This window comes from Alexandromys fortis, unplaced genomic scaffold, assembly GCF_014885135.2.
Source record: "Alexandromys fortis isolate MF-2015 unplaced genomic scaffold, M_Fortis_MF-2015_v1.1 scaffold_3, whole genome shotgun sequence".
NCBI classification, from domain to species: Eukaryota; Metazoa; Chordata; class Mammalia; order Rodentia; family Cricetidae; genus Alexandromys; species Alexandromys fortis.
In genome coordinates this window covers 14,378,060-14,396,363 of record NW_026067909.1, presented here as the reverse complement: position 1 = coordinate 14,396,363, position 18,304 = coordinate 14,378,060, and the positions used below count along the sequence as shown (strand labels likewise).

Sequence of the window (18,304 nt, the reverse complement as noted above, 5' to 3'; positions counted from 1 at the left end):
CTCCTTTTCTCTCTTTTCCTCCACTTTGGTTTACTTGATTTTTACGAGCCTCCTCTTCTGGCTGACGCTCCCTTCTTGCCGCTCTCCACTCCACACACAGTGAAGGGCCTGGCACACAACAGCGTGGTTGAGTCTCATGGAGACTGTGAGTTTTTTAATCTTTAAAACAGTTTTATTGGGGGGCATGCATGTATAGGTCAGAGAATAACTTTATATAGGTCAGAGGCCAGCTTTGTGTAGGTCAGAGGCCGGCTTTGTGGAGTGAGTTCTCACCTGTGTGGTTCCAGGAATCAAATTCAGGTTGCCTGGCTTGCACCTTTATCGGCCCAGCCATCTCACTAGCCCTCTTGTAGATATTATAAAGTGAGATGAACCAGACATGCTCATGGTGGTATTTGTGAGTTCTAGGAAAGAAAAGATATGGCTCTGGTTACAGAAACCAAACAGCATAGGATGAGGAAAAGATTTAGATACAAAGAAAAGTAAGGGCTGGAGAGAGATGGCTCAGTGGTTAAGAGCATTGCCTGCTCTTCCAAAGGTTCTGAGTTCAATTCCCGGCAACCACATGGTGGCTCACAACCATCCGCAAAGAGGTCTGGTGCCCTCTTCTGGCCTGCAGACATACACGCAGACAGAATATTGTATACATAATAAATAAATAAATATTAAAAAAAAAGAAAAGTAAGAAGCTTTCTGGACTAATGAATGTTCTAGATCATCATGGGGTTGGTGGTTATGGTAGTGTGTGTGTACATTTATCAAAGATGTGCACTTAAAATCCAATTTAGAGGTTTGCACTGCCAAAACAAATGAACAAAACCCAACAACTGTAATGTTGCAGATAAACTGCGCCTCAGCAGAGGTGATCCCTTTACATGCACATTGCTGTCTCCAATTCCAAATCCCGCTCAGGAAGATTTTCTCCTTCCTTCCCACTCCACATTTTTTCAAAGCATGTGACTGGTTTCCCAACACCCGTGGGTTCTTTATGTTTGTTTGTTTTGTTTATTTTATTTTTTTTTAAAGATTTATTTATTTATCATGTATACAGCATTCTACCTGCATGTGTGCCTGCATGACAGAAGAGGGCACCAGAGCTCATTACAGATGGTTCTGAGCCACCATGTGGTTGCTGGGAATTGAACTCAGGTCTGCTGGAAGAACAACCAGTGCTCTTAACCGCTGAGCCATCTCTCCAGCCCTGTTTTGTTTATTTTAGGTCCTAGAAGTCTCTTCTTATAACATCTTGAACACAGGCCAAGAGCCAAACTGTATAAAATGGACTTAGAGAAGCTTGGCTTTGCATCCGCCTCCCTTTCTTACCTGCCTCAACGTCATTTCTATCTTATCCTTCTTCGATTTTTTTGTTTGTTTGTTTTTGTTTGTTTTTTGAGACAGGGTTTCTCTGTGGCTTTGGAGCCTGTCCTAGAACTAGCTCTTGTAGACAAGGCTGGTCTCGAATTCACAGAAATCCTCCTGCCTCTGCCTCCCGAGTGCTGGGATTAAAGGCATGTGCCACCACCACCTCGCTTTGATTTTTTTTTAAATCAAATACATAGTTTACTTCCCCCCAGAACAAAGGGAGTTGACTACATATTTTACAATTGATCTTGGAAGCCGATCACTGCACATCAGCCAGGAAATCTGCTTCTCTTCTCTAGCAATGGCGGCACGCTGGGCAGGGTGGAGGGGGTTGGTTCTAAGTGTCCTGCCTTGTACACAATGCCACAGCGAGCAAGCTTGTGCACACACTGCTTTGTTTGTTGGAGGATTCTTAGGGGAAGTTGTTGCACTGGCCCTGGCGTCCTCACACCGCCTTCAGACGCTCCCTCCCAGAGCCAGGCTATTTTGAGCATCTACCTGTTTCCGCTGCACCTGGCTGAGGGTGTGGTCTGAGGTTACTAGAGTGAGACTGAGCATATTTTAATGGGGGGGGGGGGCTGGGTTCTTTCTTCCACATGCTGCCCACACCAACAGGTGTCTGTGTGCTTGCTAACCAGCTACCCGAAAGCACCTGCGTCCCTGCTATAGCGCTGTCACGTCTGAACCTCTGCTAAATCTGTAGCCTTGACTAGTTGGCCCTGTGCCAGTGTTGGCACTGCCACGTGAAGGGGGAACTGGACTGCTAGGAAGAGTTTGGAAAGGATCCCTATTCCAGAACTAGGCAGGAGCCCCTCCCTCCCAGTGAACGTAGTACAGAGGGCAGCGCTGAGTCCAACAGCTACAGAGATGCTGCAGCGCACGGCACAGTGGCCTTTGACCCCATGACCTTGTTTCCTCCTTCTCCATCACCATTATCATCATGCTCACTGTGTAGCTGAAGCTGGCCTTGAACTCTTGATCTTCTTGCCTCCACCTTCCAATTGCTGGGATTATAAATATATTTCACCACACCTGGGGATTTCTGGTATTATTAATATTCTTTAAACACATAGGCATGAATCTGGTAATAAGGGTTTTTTAAATCGATTGGATAGGTAATTTAATTAAATAATTCAAAATTATTACTCAAATTTTTTTCTTCTTTTTTTTGAGACAGGGCCTCATATTCTAGCCCTAGCTGGCCTGAATTCACTGAGTAGATCAGGCTGGCTTTGAACTCACAGATCCACATGCCTCTGTCATTTGATTGCTGGAAGGTAGGGAGAAAAACAACAAAAGAGACCAAACCAAACCAAAATAATAAAAGGCCCAAACCAAAAATAAATAAATAAACAAGGTAAGTGATTCCTGAGATTAAAGATTACACGATTTATTTATTTATTCATGATTTCTAAGGCAAAGATTACCTTCCTGTCAAAGGCAACTTATAAATGGAGGCAACTCTTTCACTTCCCGGCTGCCCAGTCCCTAAATAATCTCACAGAAGCTTAATATTAATTACAAACTGTTTGGCCTGTTGCTCAGGCTTATTGTTAACCAGCTCCTACCTTTTTTCTTTTTTTTTTTTCGAGACAGGGTTTCTCTGTGGTTTTGGAGCCCGTCCTGGAACTAGCTCTGTAGACCAGGCTGGTCTCGAACTCACAGAGATCCGCCTGCCTCTGCCTCCCGAGTGCTGGGATTAAAGGTGTGCACCACCATCGCCTGGCCCAGCTCCTACTTTTAAATTAACCCATTTCTATTCATTTATGTATTGCCATGTGACTGTGGCTTTTACCGGTCTGCTGGCATTTTGTTTCTTGGACTACCAGCTCGTGTCTTTCTCTCGACTCTGCCCTTCTTTCTCCCTGTATTCAGTTTGACTTTCCTGCCTTGCTATAGGCCAAAGCCACCTTATTCATCGACCAATAAAATCAACATACTTTCACAGCGTCCGGAAGGACATCCCACAGCAGCAATTAATAGTATAAATTCCTTTTTTAAAAAATTGTATTTATTTGGTTTTAGTGGCAGTAGAGGCACATGCCATGGTGCGTGTGTGGAGGTCAGGAGACAACTTGTGAGAGTTATCTCTTTCCACTATGTGTCATGAGGCTCACACTCAGATTAGCTGGTTCGGTGGTGCCTTTACCACTGAGCATTCTTGCCAGTCCTAATGGCATTAATTTCTTGGCTTCCTTTTTAGAGGGACTGCATACATAAAACAAATTGTGTGTGTGTTGCTGGGATCACACCAGGATCTTACATACACTAAACATGTATTTTACTACTGAGCCACACACTCAGCCTTATATATACATATTGTTGCTCAAATGCATATTTTTCTGCAAATCTTTTTTCTTACTTCTCTACATGTCTTAGAATTAATTCAAATAAGTCAGCACATGAAGAACTCTGTGGAACGTATCCATCAGGTACTTAAACCCCACCAGGCCCCACTGTTTTGGGGTTTTGCTGTTTATGTTCTGCTCTCACAGAGTGTTACAGTCAATAGCTTTAGATGTGTTATTTTACACATGCGAGTGAACCTGCAGGCTTGGTTTCCAGATAGAGACTGGAAGGGATAGCCACATTTACAATTTTTTTAAAGGTTTATTTATTTATTTATTATGTATACCGTATCTGCCTGCATGTACACCTGCATGTCAGAAGAGGGCGCTGTACCTCATCATAGATGGTACATGTGGTTGCTGGGAATTGAACTTGGAATCCTCTGGAAGAGCAGTCAGTGCTCTTAACCTCTGAGCCATCTCTTCAGCCCGCGTTTATGATTTCAATGAAGGATGTCAAACATCCTTGAGGTTGGATGAATTTGCACTTCAGCAGTGTGGGGCTGTGACGGTTAGGACCCTGCCTGGTGACCTAGGAGCACATGGAGAAAGAACGAGACACTGACAGGTGCTCCAGACGTGACAGTTGCCTCCACTCTGTCCCTCAGTGGACCTGAATAGGCTGCGCTAGATCAGCTGGCCACTGGTGGCCAAGGCTTGGAAACAGGAAAGCGCCTGCTTCTGAACTGGACAGAGGAGTGATTTAGGTGGAGCCTGGGCTTCACTAAAGCTTACGAGCAGCCCTCACACTGTAAATTATTTCACAGACTGATGGGACAAGTAGACCAAAACCAGATGTGGACACGCAGTGGGAAGGCTGTTGGCTCTAGAACTGACCCTGAGTGGGTGGGCAAAGATCAAACCCCCTGTGTCAGTGAGGACAATGCAGGGGTTGTTGTCCTAATGTGACTTGCCTTAACAAACACAAAGAGGCCACCACAGGGAGCAGGAAGGTCTGGAGCCAGCAGGAGGAGGAGCATCAGCACCTCATAGTGTGGAGTCTGAGGTAGCCTCAAAGTTAGAACTGGAGGCCTTTTCCTTCATATTACAAAGAGCCAAACTTGGACCCAAGAAGGGCCTAGGACCCACCTAGCCCATGGTCTACAAACCCCTGGAGCCTCACTGTGGGCTCATCTGTGTGGTGTTCAGGCAGCCTCTGTGGGTCCTCCCGTCAGGCTGGCCTGGCTGGCAGCATGGTCTGAGGGTGGATCAGTGAGAACAAGTCAGCGTGGTCCCCGAGGGTCAGTGTAGCCTTCATCATGGCCATGGCATCGAAGTACAGAGCAAGAAGAGAGGAGGGGGAAATGTGGAGCTCGAGTCTGGGATTCTTCTGAATGTTCTTCCTGATGGCCCCTGCCCAGAGATCTCTACAGCTGACTGCCAGGTCAGTCTTGGTGACGTTGCATGCACTGGTCTTTCTGTCATTTGGAGACTTTCCTTCTGGGAGCCTGGGTTTTCTTTCACCTCCCTCTAAAGAGAATTTTCCTAAGTGCTGTCTCCACTCACAACAGATTTGCCCACATTCTTGGGGTCAGTGTCACTTCTATGTACACGAGTCTCCTCTCTCTGGATGTCACCCCCTCCCCTGTCCTCTCTTCTGGACTTGAACTCTGTTTTCATAGCCTGCCAGACTTCTCATGGGGATATCTGTCATCATCTCAGGGTGACCATGCATGAAGTGCAGCCCGTCTCCCTCCCATCACCGCTTTTCCGCTCATGGCTTCGGTTTTCTTTTAACCACCCAAACCCAGACCCTGTCTGGTGCCTCCTTCTGTTCTTAGATTCCCAAATACTAGTCTCTGCTAACTTCCTTCACAGCATTCTTGTCACTTCCGTTGTCCTTGCTTTTTTTTTTTTTTTTTTTTTTTTTTTTAGTTTTTTTTTCGAGGCAGGGTTTCTCTGTGGTTTTGGAGCCTGTCCTGGAACTAGCTCTTGTAGACCAGGCTGGTCTCGAACTCACAAAGATCCGCCTGTCTCTGCCTCCCGAGTGCTGGGATTAAAGGCGTGCGCCACCATGCTGGATGACAATCTTTCTTTCATTCTTTCATACCTGGCCAGACAGACTTTTTAGGATGGCTCTCTTGATCTTGTCTCTTCTACCCAGAAACCTTCAGATACTCTCATTACCATAGATACTGTTTAGCTCATGAGCCCTTTCTTGATCTGAGCCTGGCTCACTGGCTTTATCACACATAGCAAAGAGCACAGGCTTGGCTGGAACTGGACTCTGGGATCAAACCTCATACACTGTGCTGCCCAGAGCAACTATTTCACCTCTCTCCGCCTGAGCATCCTCTTTAAAATAACTGTGTATTTTAAATACACACAGACCAGTGCTGAGCACATAAGCACACACATCTGCTGGCAGGTGTTGTTGTTGTTGTTTTGTTATGCCTGTGTGTGTGTGTGTGTATGTGTACCATTTGTGTGCCTGGTGCTAGCAGAGACCAGAAGAGGGTGTCAGACCCTTGGGACTAGGGTTATGAGTGCTTGTGACCTGTCACGTGGGTGCTGGGAACCAAAGTCAGCTCTTCTGCAAGAGCATCAAGTGCTCTTAACCTTGCTGGCCATCTCTTCAGCCCCTAGATACTAGCTTTTGATTGTGCTGCCACTCACATGGCACACCCCTGCACACATTGCTCCTATCACTCACATGGCACACCCCTGCACACATTGCTCCTATCACTCACATGGCACACCCCTGCACACATCGCTCCTATCACTCACATGGCACACCCCTGCCCACATCACTCCTGACTGTCCATGCCCCCATCTTAGTTTGATTTCTACTGCTGTGATAAAAACCATGGCCAAAGCTGGGCAGTGGTGGTGCATGCCTTTAATCCCAGCACTCAGGAACAGAGGTAGGAGGATCTCTGTGAGTTCGAGGCCAGCCTGGTCTATAAGAGCTATTTCTGGGACAGGCTTCAAAGCTACAGAGAAACCTTGTCTCGAAGAACAAGCAAGCAAACAAACAAAACCAACACTGAACCCCCACTTCTCCACCTTTCTGTTTGTTCAGCCCAAATGCCACTCTCTGCCTTCTGGCTCTAGCTTACCCTTAAAGGATTAGATACTTCCATTTCCTCCAGGTGAATATTTAGTTTCTGTTACACAGTGCTGCTCAGACCACTCTAGGCTGTGACAGATGTCAGGGACTTATGAAGCCAGCCTTTGGTTACACAGACACATCTTGCTGAAGGGTTTTCGATTATTTTTAGGTCAAAAGAGCTACTTCCGACATATCACCGGAGACTAGAGTCAAACATAAAATTGGCAGATTTAAATGAAAACAAATTTATTTATTTGTTTATTTAATACAGGGTTTCTCTGTTAGCCTTTGTTGTACTGTAACTTCCTCTATAGCCCAGACTGGCTTTGAACTCACAGAGATCTGCCTGTCTCTGCCTCCCAAGTGCTGAGATTAAAGGCATTTGTCACTATGGCCACCAAACTTAAAAGTTGGCAGATTTTAAAAAGATAAAATTTGGCTAAACAGACTCTAAAGCTACACAGAGAAACCCTGTCTCACCCTTGCCCCCAAAAAGACAAAAGACAAAACTAGCGAGAGTACTCAGAGACTGCATCTGTGCTGCAGCAGGTTAGGAAGCAGGGATGCTGATCTCACAGACCACATCTGTGCTGCCGCAGGTTAGGAAGCAGGGATGCTGATCTCACAGACCACATCTGTGCTGCCGCAGGTTAGGAAGCAGGGATGCTGATCTCACAGACCACATCTGTGCTGCAGCAGGTTAGGAAGCAGGGATGCTGATCTCACAGACCACATCTGTGCTGCAGCAGGTTAGGAAGCAGGGATGCTGATCTCACAGACCACATCTGTGCTGCCGCAGGTTAGGAAGCAGGGATGCTGATCTCACAGACCACATCTGTGCTGCCGCAGGTTAGGAAGCAGGGATGCTGATCTCACAGACCACATCTGTGCTGCAGCAGGTTAGGAAGCAGGGATGCTGATCTCACAGACCACATCTGTGCTGCAGCAGGTTAGGAAGCAGGGATGCTGATCTCACAGACCACATCTGTGCTGCCGAAGGTTAGGAAGCAGGGATGCTGATCTCACAGACCACATCTGCGCTGCCGCAGGTTAGGAAGCAGGGATGCTGGGTCCAAAGGCTCGGACGTATGAGAGTAAGTCGGGCAAGTCCAATGGAGCAGGAGGAGTCATTTGTACTGGGGGTTTCTGCAGGATGGCTGCTCTATCCCCTCCCAGATGTTCTCTGCTTCCTGATAATTGGCACCTCTATGTCTGTAGACTCCTAGGTTGCCTGGGGGCAGGACTTGTGTTACACCCCACATGTAGGCCTTATCTCATCAAGTCCATCCTAAACATCTGGAGTGCAGGTGTTTGGCTAGTCTGGTGGGGCAGCTGCGAAGGCTAGCTTTGCTGTTTGCTGAGTGTGCAGGGCATTTTCCCTCTCAGCCTCAGTTTCTTTATCTGTAAAGCATGGACAGTGGTCATCTAATGAGACTGCCCTCAGGCCTCACTGATTACAGTATTCGGTACAGTGGGACAGCACTTAGCAAAGCTGTTACCCTGCCCAGCAATGCCAGGCTCTCAGTGAGCAGCTGCTCCTCCAGTGTCCCCATCCCTCACGGCATCCCCTCCTTCTACCTCCTCCTGCATGTTCACAGTAGATTTCCCTAGAGTCTCCAGACTTCCCTATCGTAACCATGGCCTCACTCACAAACTGCATCACATCCTGTCCCGGGGACCACTCCTGATTGTGTGCACTGTGTAAGTAAGCTGCTAGGCTACTCCATCTGTAACAAAGACCAAACCAAACGATTCCTCTGATCTCATGCCTTTCTAGCTGCACCCCAGCCCCCACTCCTTCACAGCAAAGTGTTGTTCCTCACGGAATTGGCACGCGCTCACCCCGGCAGCACAGGCACTAAAACTGGAATGATAGGACGGCGTGGAATGTGTGAGGCACTCCAGACTGTTCTTCACGGCCACTTCTGCCACTACCCTTCCCTAGCACCATGCTGACTTTAGCCATGAGCCAAAATAAATCTTCCCTCCCTTTAACATAAACCAAAACCAACAAACTCTCTGTTCCCAGTGCTCCAGGCCGGCCCTAACCATCGCACCACACCACAGCGCTGTTCTGACCAGTGCTCCAGGGACCTCTGTGTGGCTGAATCCAGAAGGACCCTCTCAAATTGCATTTTACCGGCTTCTTGGGAACACCTAAAGGCTGAAAGCCTCTGCCAGGACTCTCAAGCCCTCCACCTTCTACCTGCTCTGGTCTTCCTCCCGCTCTGCAGGCTACCCCACTCATCTCCTTTGCTTTATTCTCGCATTCTTTTGGCCTAAGTATAGAGCTGGGCTGTCCTTAGATCCCTCTTCTCTCTATATCTCTCTCCTTTCAGAAATAGGGTTTCTCATTTTAGCCTTGGACGTCCTGGAACTCACTCTTTAGACCATGCTGGCCTCGAACTCACAGAGATCCACCTGTCTCTGCCTCCCAGTGCTGGGATTAAAGGCATGCACCACCACCATCCAGCTCTCTATAATCTTAATAAACTGATATATTGATTGATGGGTGGACTTTTTTAAAAAGACTTTTTAGGATCTGTCTATGTAACCCTAACTGCCCAGTTATTCTCTACATAAACCAGGCTGGCCTTGAACTCACACAGATCAACTATGTGCTGGGAATTTTTTGGAGAAAGGTCTTGCTGTATTGACAAACTCACTTTGAAACTTCAGTCCTGAATCAGGTTCTAGAGTGTTGGGATTACACGTGAGTACCACGGTGCCGAGCTCATTCTTGTGACCTTAAATGCCACTTGAAAGTTCCCCAAAGCTTTATCTCATATCTAGACCTCTCCAGACTTCCATTTACCATATCCTCTGCCTACACCAATCTCCACTAGGATGCAAACACTCAAGTAACATATTGGCTGGGGGTGTGGTTCAGTCATAGAGCACTCACCTCTTATAGGCGACACCCCAGGTTCCATCCACAGCACCTCCCCCAAAGCCAAAATGCCTAAAGCTCTTGGTTCTTGGCTCCCTTCCTACTCTCCTCCTCCTACCATCCTGTCTGTGATGGGATATCTGATCTTCCTGTCACTCAAGCCAAAACCTTCATAACTTGATAACTGGAGTTGTCCCTGGCTCCATTCCCTTAAATCCCAGTCAAGATCAGCAACCCCGAGCGGTCAGATGTCCCCTCAAAATAAAACCTTGCCACTTCTTGCCAGCTCTGTCTCCCCACCGTGCTCCACATCACGTCCCTGTCCCCTCTTCTCATGCAGGCCTCCTTAGCCCGCCGAACAGGGCCCTCTCACACCGTCTGCTCCCCCGGCTCCACAGGCTGTTTCCACCCACAGCTGCAGCCATGTTTCCAACGCATGAGTTCAACGCTGTCACTCCTTAAAGCCACCCAGGATCTCCTCTCACTGACTGCAAAATCCAACTTCTTATCAGGGCTCACAGTGCCCAGGGGGGCTGGCCTGCTACCTGTCTGGCCTCGTCCCCTGCTGCGTTGATTTGCACACGCTTGGGTGAGCAGGCTGGGAATGTCCCTGCCACGGAGCCTTTCTTCTTGTCAGCCCTTCTGTCTGGAACATTTGCACAGGGACAGCCTTTCCCCCAGCTCATCTGTGCCTCTTCTCAAACACAGCCTCTCTACGGGGCTGTTGCTGTCCAACTTCTCCCGAGTACGACCTCGGCATTCTCTGACCCCTACAAACCCCTCACCTGGTTTCCACTTAACGCTGACCCCCACCTGACATGACTAGTTTCCATGTCTGTTTCGCTGTATTTCAGTGGTTGTAACGCCCCATGGAGACCTGTGGTACCAGGAATTTAGCAGGTCTCAGCAGCTGGGCACATGGGCAGGTGTTTTGCTGTGTGGTCAGGGATGGTGACGCAGAGTGCTCTCCTAAGGACGACCAGGGCACACCAGAGGCTGCTCAGCTCTTGAAAAGATTGCCTTAGAAAGACAGATATGAAAGCCTGGTAGTGTAGTGACACACGAATCCCAGCACTCGGGAGGCAGTGGCAGGCAGATCTCTGAGTTTGAGGCCAACCTGGTCTATAGAGAGAGCCCAGGACTCTCAGAATTACACAGAGAAACTCTGCCTTGAAAAACCAAACCAAACCAAAAAACAAACAAACAAAAAACCCCAAAAACCCAGGTAACACAAAAGCCTATCACTATAGCTGGTTTTCCTGCTGACTTACCTTCTGGGGCCTGCCAGCTAGCACACAGCCATATTAAGGGACTAAAGATCAGATTTCAGGTTTAATGTACTTTATTGTAAGCAGTAGTGAACTCCTTGATTCTGGCTTTGTGCCAGGCTGTGCAAGTGTAGCAAGTGTAGCATCTGGTGGTCATGATTAGGCCCTTGAGGTGTTCGGCTTCAGCTACACAGGGTCTCAGGAGCGTCAGGAGCCTGTTGCTTAGGCAAATAAGAGACTGAACCAGGAGGACCTCTGTAGTCAGCCCGCTGTTTCTCCAGAGCTGAGCAGAGCGGAATCAACTGGCCATGGATTCTGTCCTGAAGTTCTTGGTAGCTAGGAGATGTCAAGGGAAGGACACCCTAGGTGATACCTCAGAGTGGGTAGAGATGCCAGAGGCTGTGGAAGACAGGATGGGAGGAGGAACGCACAGCAGAGTCAGTTCTAGTCCTTGACGGACCTTAAGCGCTTCTTAACTGTTTCCTATGGTTCTTCGGCTTTGGTGAACCCCAGTACTCATGGATAGCCCCATGGGCCCTGTATATACTTCTCCCCTCACCATAGCTCACAGAGGTAAGGATCACTAAAGGGGTTTATGGTGAGCCAGGCACCTACCTAGAAGACCCTTCTTGCCTAAGTCTGTACCCATTTCTCCAAGTCAGGGCAGCTCCTATACAGACCAAAGGGTGGCAACTCCTGGAGAAGCCCTGGTCCCCCTGAAAGCTGCACTGGTCTGTCCTGACCTGTATTGGAAGCGGGAGTCTTCGGGGTGTGCCTTCAGCACCTGGTGCACCTCTAGAGGGGGCTTCAAGCCCATCTGCTCTGCCCGATGCCAGCGCTGCATCCGCGAGATACCTGCAGGGTGGGCAGAAGAGTCCAGGCTAGAGAGTCCAGATGGCAGTTCCTGAGCCTCCCCAAATGTCAGTCTCAGGAGGCAGTGTCCAAGAGTTGTGCAGGCTCTTGGATTATTTCTGAGACACACCGATGACAGAACTGGCTCAGGGATGTGTCAGATGGGCTGGACGTGGGGTTCTCACCTGTGCAAGGCCCATACTGCCAGGCCAGGTCAAACTGCCTCAGCAACTCCAGCTCTGCTTCCTCTTGGCTGAGGGACTGGGTGTCTTCTCCTGCAATAACATACGGCTCCTCAGGCCCATCCCGGTTTGTGCCCTGCCCTGGACTTGTAGCTGTGCCACTGTGTCCTGGCTATGTCCTCACTCGTTTGCCTTTGCCATCCTGCAGTCAGACAGCTCATTGGAAGTGCGAGACATGCTAACTTCCCCTACTAGCCAACACACACGCACACGCACACAGTCCTTTCTGGTCCTTGCATGTCCACTCTTCCTGCCACCCCCACGTTTCAGAGACCTAGCTCTGGTGCCAGCTCCCCCTTGCTGTGCCCAGGGGGCCCCTCCCTCTTCTTCACAACAGGGTAGGAGTCAGTGATGAATCGCTTCCGGCCCATGGCGGCCACCCAGGCAGGCAGAGCAGGAGGCAATAGCGGGAAAGAAAAGGCAGGGCAGCGGGCCTGTGAGAGACAGCTGCTGAGAGTGAGAGAGAGGGCCAGAGAGAGATGGGCCAGCGATGGACAGACAAGCTGACCCAGACAAGCAAGAGAGAGGAAGTCCCTAGGCTCCAGAGAATGACGCCTGTCTTCCGCCCCCACAAGTACGCAAACATTAGAGTCCTGAGCAAATGGCAAGCGGCTTTTGTGGGGCGGGGCCCTACCTCTAGCCAATGGCAGTTGTCAGAGGGCAGCGGGCGGGGCAGCTGCTGCTGTGTTCCGAGTGAGGAGGGCTTAGGCGGAACCAAGGACCTGTCAAGATGCCCCAGACTTCACCACCTCCCCCGGTCCCTCATTGGTCCACTTGGGTCCCCAGGGACATATAGAGAGTTATCCTCGGCCTCTCACTTCCCGTTTTTCCTTCCTAGGCAAATGTTCTTTTCAGCCTCACTAATCCCCGTGGCCGGTTTGTAAGTCCCCTGAGCCCGGCTGGAACCTTTTACTCCTGCCGGTTGGCCCCAGAGTGCTGTGGGATCAGATCTGTAGGTCCAAAGAGAGTTTGGACTAATCGGGGCCTTTCCCTGGTCCTACCGGCCCCAGGAGACCTGGCTGGAGAAGCCCATGGGCTCAGAGGGCTCCTTTCTCACAGTCTGCTGGCAGAGACTCTGTCCACCCAGGGCAGGCATGCGATTTCTGTGTCCACTGTCAGGCCCGACAGCCTGCCTCTGTCCACTTTGCTAGTCAGGAAGATTCCATTCCAAACAGGACTCCAGAAGTCTAGTCCTCAAATCCCCATGGGTTCAGATCCCCAGTTCTTTTTTCTTTTTTCTTTTTTTCTTTTTTTGAGACAAGGTTTCTCTGTGTAACCCTGGCTGTCCTGGAACTCAGTCTGTAGCCTTGGCTGGCCTCAAACTCACAGAGATTGCCTCACAGAGATCCACCTGCCTCTGCCTCCTGAATGCTGGGATTAAAGGTGTGCACCACCACCACCTGGTATAGATCCCCAGTTCTTAATGGACAGATCTTTTCTTTTTCTTATGAATGTGTATATTGGAAGTCAATAATATCAATAAACCTTACCCTCATATTGGATTTACCATGTGCCAAGTGCTGCCCTAAGTGTTTCCCACAAACTAACTCAAAATAGACATCAAAGAGTTTGCAAGTGGGTGTAGGTAAGCTGTGACTAGGGTCTTAGTAACAGATACTGGGATACTGTGTAACTAGCCCTCCCTGTGCTCCGGAAGCTCCCAGGCTTGCAGGGTAGAGGGGCATCCAATTGTTAGTCGGGGACAGGAGAGCAGGAGGACTCCTCAGAGCTAGAGGAGGATGGCTGCATCGGGACAAGACCTCCAGGAGGCAGATTGCTGTAAACAGTGTCTCTCAATTCTCCACCCATGACCTTTGTCTTGGGGCTCCTGTCATCGCTGACTCACCCCCACTACCACCTCCCCCTCACCAACTTCCTGGCAGTGGGGGAAAGTGCTGGCCAGTGGGAGTCTGGGAACCAGCACTGGGCTGACCCAGCACTAATCACCCTCTGCAGATCCTATCCGGTTCTTCTTTCCAGGGGTGCAAAGTCTACTGGGGGCTGCTTGCAGGCCTGTGCCCTCCTCTGAAGCTCTGAGATCTGTCCTAGCGAGCACCGGGGCTCTCAGAGACGAGCCCTAGAGAGGAGCCCAGCCGTGGGGAGGAGAAGGCTGTGTCTTCAGGAGCCTCCTCTGGCCTGGCCTTCCCCATCCGCTTCTTGAGGAGGAAGGAGCTGTGAGGCAAGGCACACTGCAAAGACCTGGAAGGCCCTTTTCAGCCCCATTGTTTGGGTTGGCCCCCGCCTAATCCCCCCATCTGTCTCCTGGACAGGGTGGGGTGTACACATCCAGCGAGAAGGGACCATGCAGAGTTGAGGAGGGTGACAGGGAGGATTCTCTACCAAGAAGGGAAGGGCATAGGATTAGGTCTAGTCAGGCTGAGTGCTCTATAGTGGGCTAGCTCCTAGGTTCTGTGAGACTGACCACTCCTCCCTAAAAGGGCCTCAGAAAGAGACTGGGGACAGTTCCCAAAGGTATGTGGCACCCACTTCCTGAGTCCACAAAGCCCTGAGGAAGCGGGGGAACCATGGGTGGGGCAGACCCCTCCTCATTCCTGGTCCCTCCCACCCCTGAAAGCTGATAGCCGTGGGGCCTGCCACCGCCCAGGGAGCGTGAAATGGGGTGTGCCGCTGGGCGGCCACAGCAGCTCCCACTACCGCCTGGGCCCATTCCTCTCTCTTCTTTGGCAGCCCCTAACACCCCGACTTCCTCTGTGGAGGGCCATCCCTACCTGCTCCCCCTCCTAGCTCTGCCTGGCTCAGACCCAGCTAGCCACTCCCACACTGTCTGGAAAGAGCTCCCACGGGCTTTAGCTTCCCTCAGCCCCAGAGAGAGATCCAGAGTGTTTACCTGAGTTCCGGGACCTTAGGACTGGCCTTCTGACCTGGGGTGAGGCAGCTCTCCCTAGGAGGCATGCTCTCTTCTCCCAGTCAGCCCTGCTCAGCGCCCGATGGTTTTCTGAGGTGTTTGGGGAACTGACTAGCCCTTGGCCTTCTATCTTTGGATGTCTTCCTCCTTTCCCCCAATCTCATCTTTTTTCCTTCATACCTGGAACACTTTGCCCCCACTCAGGCAGCTTCCTGGGCTCATCCACCAAGCTGATGTTCAGTTCTCAGATTGGAGATTAGGTTGGCAGTCTGTGTTGGTGCTCAGTTCTGTCTTGTAATGCAAAGTATACTTGGTCAGCACTGACCCCTCCAAAGCTGGTGATGGACCCAGAAGGAATTAACTATTGCACCTTGGAGATACCCAAAGCCTTGCCATGTCCAAGGTCAAAGTCCTGGTGAGACCATGGGAACAAATAACCTGAGCAGAAGTCCAGCAGCCTTCTGGGACTGAGACTCACTACTGACCGCTCCAGTGGACAGCAGATTAGTGTGGCTTCTCTCAGTGTGACAGCTGGGGGTGTGGTCACACACACACACATGCACGCGCATCCTGAAAGCCCTTCTCCCTAGTTTGACATGGGTCATATGGAGAGAGCCAGGTACTGAGAAGATGGGGCAGGTAGAAGAGAGGGAGGACAGCAGCTGCCCAGGGCTCAGTTGGGATGTAAGGCACACGCCATTTCTTACCCTCTTTTACCCACCCACCCCTTCCTCAGGTCCTGCCACTCACCCTGTGCTGGAGCTCAGTCCAGCTGAGGGGATTCTAGGCAGCCAGATGAACGCCCCGAATGCCTTACTCTTCCTGCCTTCATTCCTTTCCCCATGTGCCACACTCCCTCAGGAGCGCCTTCCTAGTCCCTCTCCACCCTCTCAGACACAGCTCCTTAGCCGGCTAGGTTTGAGGTTTCATGGATTTAAAGGGTAGGAACCTTGGGGAACAAGAAGGCTTCCCTGGGCCTCTAGTGTCCTTTCTGCCCTGCCCAGGAACTTCCCGTACCCTCGCTGATCAGCTCCCATTTCACCTGGGCCTACAAACAGTTCAGAAGAAATGCTGGGCAAGGTTCGAAAAGGCACCCTTCTGGTCATTTCTCACTATGGCCACCAGGTGTCAGACTTTGTCCAGTGGGAAGACGTCCTCGTTAGTCCCTAAGAGCCAAGTCCTGGAGGTCAAGGAAAGTTGGGGAGGGACCCCCAAGTCATCTCTGAACTCCCGGGCTAGGGACCCTGAGGGTTAAGATAAAAGGACTGGAACCCAGACCCATGGCTCTCTCACAATTCCCCCACTACCTTTGCCACCGCGCCACAAGCTTTCCCTCCTACTAGGAAACGCGGACACCAGACTGAGTCAGGGAGTTCAAGAATTGAGAGAACAAAGGCAGGGATAATTATGGCTCCACAGAAGAAGGGAGTACTCAGAGGGAACAGCCATCAGAATCTGCAGCCAGGCCTGAATCGCTGCCCTTTGTATTCTAGGCTAAGGGGAACAAGGACTACCCTCTCTCTGCCTTCTCCATTTTGGGTAGCTGTGGCTGTGGCAACTGGTGAATGTGTTTGTGTGAGATGAGCAAGTCCATGAGTTTCCTTGCAGCTGAGGGGTCCCTGCATCCTGGCTGTCGTGGCGGAGGGCTCCCCGCATCCCGACTGGCGTGGCTGAGGGCTCCCCGCATCCCGACTGTCGTGGCTGAGGGGTTCCCGCATCCCGGCTGTCGTGGCTGAGGGGTTCCCGCATCCCAGCTGTCGTGGCTGAGGGGTCCCTGCATCCTGGCTGTCCTGGCTGTCGTGGTTGAGGGGTCCCCGCATCCTGGCTGTCGTGGCTGAGGGGTCCCCGCATCCTGGCTGTCCTGACTGTCGTGGCTCAGGGGTCCCCGCATCCTGACTGTCGTGGCTCAGGGGTCCCCGCATCCTGACTGACTGTCGTGGCTGAGGGGTCCCGTGTCCCAGCTGTTGTCATTTTCTGGTGAGCCATGATGAATCCCCTCTACCCAGAGCTTCCTCACTGCTAACCCAATCTCCAGGGAGCTGCCTTTCCTCCTGTGCATCTTCTCCAAGCACGTAAGATGACAGTGATGTTTCCATATGCACGGGCTGTCTGGAGACAAGGAGGATGCCAAACCCTTTCATCTCCACTCTTGCTCCTCCCCCGCTGAGGACACAGGACTTCTGGAGACAGCGCCCTGCCTCTATCACACTGAAGAGATCCAGGTAGATTTGCATGGTGGTTTCTCAGTACCTGGGCTTCTGACTCTTCAGACCACACTTAAGAGTTGTAACTTGTCAAGCACTGGTTGTGCACGACTTTAATCTCAGCACGCAGGAGGCAGAAGCAGGTGGGTCTCTGAGCTCAAGGCCATCCTTGGTTTACACAGTAAATTCAAAGTCATCCTGAGTTACGAGAGACTGTCTTGAAAAACCAGAAAAAAAAGGAAAGAAGGAAGGAAGGAAAGAAGGAAGGAAAGAAGGAGAAAACTAAAGCTCTGGAAAGTTCTCTGAACCTGCTCGCACTTGTGGCTACCCTAAGCCTCCCCACCCCAGCTTTCTCTAGGTGTGAATTCCAGTGCTCCCCCATGAAGTAGCCTGTTTCTTCTGCTGTCTGCACTGCTTGTAATGTATGGCGCAGCACCTCAACAATTCCATTTCTAGCACCCCAAGGTCCCTCATGTCTATTCCTGTCTTGCCGGTCCGTGGTCTTGAAAAATGCCCTCTTCACTCTGCCCTCACCTCTTGCCTAGAGGCACTGAGTCCAGAAGTCCTGTGTCCTTAGCGGGGAAAGGAAGGAGCAAGAGTGGAGATGGAAGGGTTTGACTTCCTCCTTGTCTCCAGACAGCACTGTGCACTGGAAACCTCCCCATCATCGTACGTGCTTGGAGAAGATGCACAGGAGACAAAAACCCACACCTAGGAGAAAAAGCAGCTGCCTGGAGGCTAAGCACCAGCACTGGGAGGCTCTGGGTAGGAAATGCCACAAATGGGACTCACAAGAAAAACGTGTCTGCTAAGATCACCTGGTTCTTCCTAGCAAGCTTTGGGATTCTCTCCGTTTTGTCTACACCCCAGATCTCTCCATTCCTCAGCTACCACCTCCACATTTGGTAATAACATGTTTCGAACCCTTCTCTTTAAAACAGACAAACAATAAGCCTTCCTGACCCTGTCTCTTTACTACAGGGCACTGAGACTCTGTATTTACTTCGGCTTTCTTCACACTGTATCTTTCTCGGACTCACATTTTGGTGACTGCCTCTCACCTGCTGTTTCAAAGGTTCCTATGGGGTGGGCATGGTGGCAGACTCAGGACACTGAAGCAGGAGGATCACTATGATGTAAGAGAGCCTAGTCTACACAGCTCCCTATACCCCAAAACAAACAAGCTGCCTGTGGTTTCCTAACCACCTGAGCTAGTATGT

At 50.6% G+C, this 18,304-nt stretch overlaps 2 protein-coding genes across 2 annotated transcripts in view; one reads left to right on the top strand and one right to left on the bottom strand.

Moving 5' to 3' along the window:
* Positions 1 to 18,304, top strand: part of LOC126498790 (uncharacterized) — a 33,812-nt gene extending 15,508 nt beyond the window's left edge. The window contains exon 5 of the mRNA XM_050137689.1: positions 17,721 to 18,304. Coding sequence (XP_049993646.1) covers positions 17,721 to 17,993 — 273 coding nt within the window. The 3' untranslated portion in view covers positions 17,994 to 18,304. The remainder of the gene's footprint in view (positions 1 to 17,720) is intronic.
* On the bottom strand, positions 10,977 to 12,586 carry Pold4 (DNA polymerase delta 4, accessory subunit). The gene is made up of 4 exons (XM_050137242.1): positions 12,289 to 12,586; positions 11,958 to 12,047; positions 11,664 to 11,775; positions 10,977 to 11,319 (listed from the first exon to the last, which is right to left on the bottom strand). Exons 1-4 carry the CDS (start codon positions 12,383 to 12,385, stop codon positions 11,295 to 11,297), a joined length of 324 nt encoding a protein of 107 aa, XP_049993199.1. The 5' UTR covers positions 12,386 to 12,586; the 3' UTR covers positions 10,977 to 11,294.

Excerpts from the sequence above, each read along its gene's own strand:
- Pold4 (XM_050137242.1), bottom strand. The coding sequence starts at position 12,385 with ATGGGCCGGAAGCGATTCATCACTGACTCCTACCCTGTTGTGAAGAAG. Across the intron at positions 12,048-12,288 it reads GGAGCTGGCACCAGAGCTAG|GAGAAGACACCCAGTCCCTC; the intron begins GTCTCTGAAACG and ends ATGTTATTGCAG. Across the intron at positions 11,320-11,663 it reads GACTCCCGCTTCCAATACAG|CCTCTGGCATCTCTACCCAC; the intron begins GTCAGGACAGAC and ends TGTCTTCCACAG.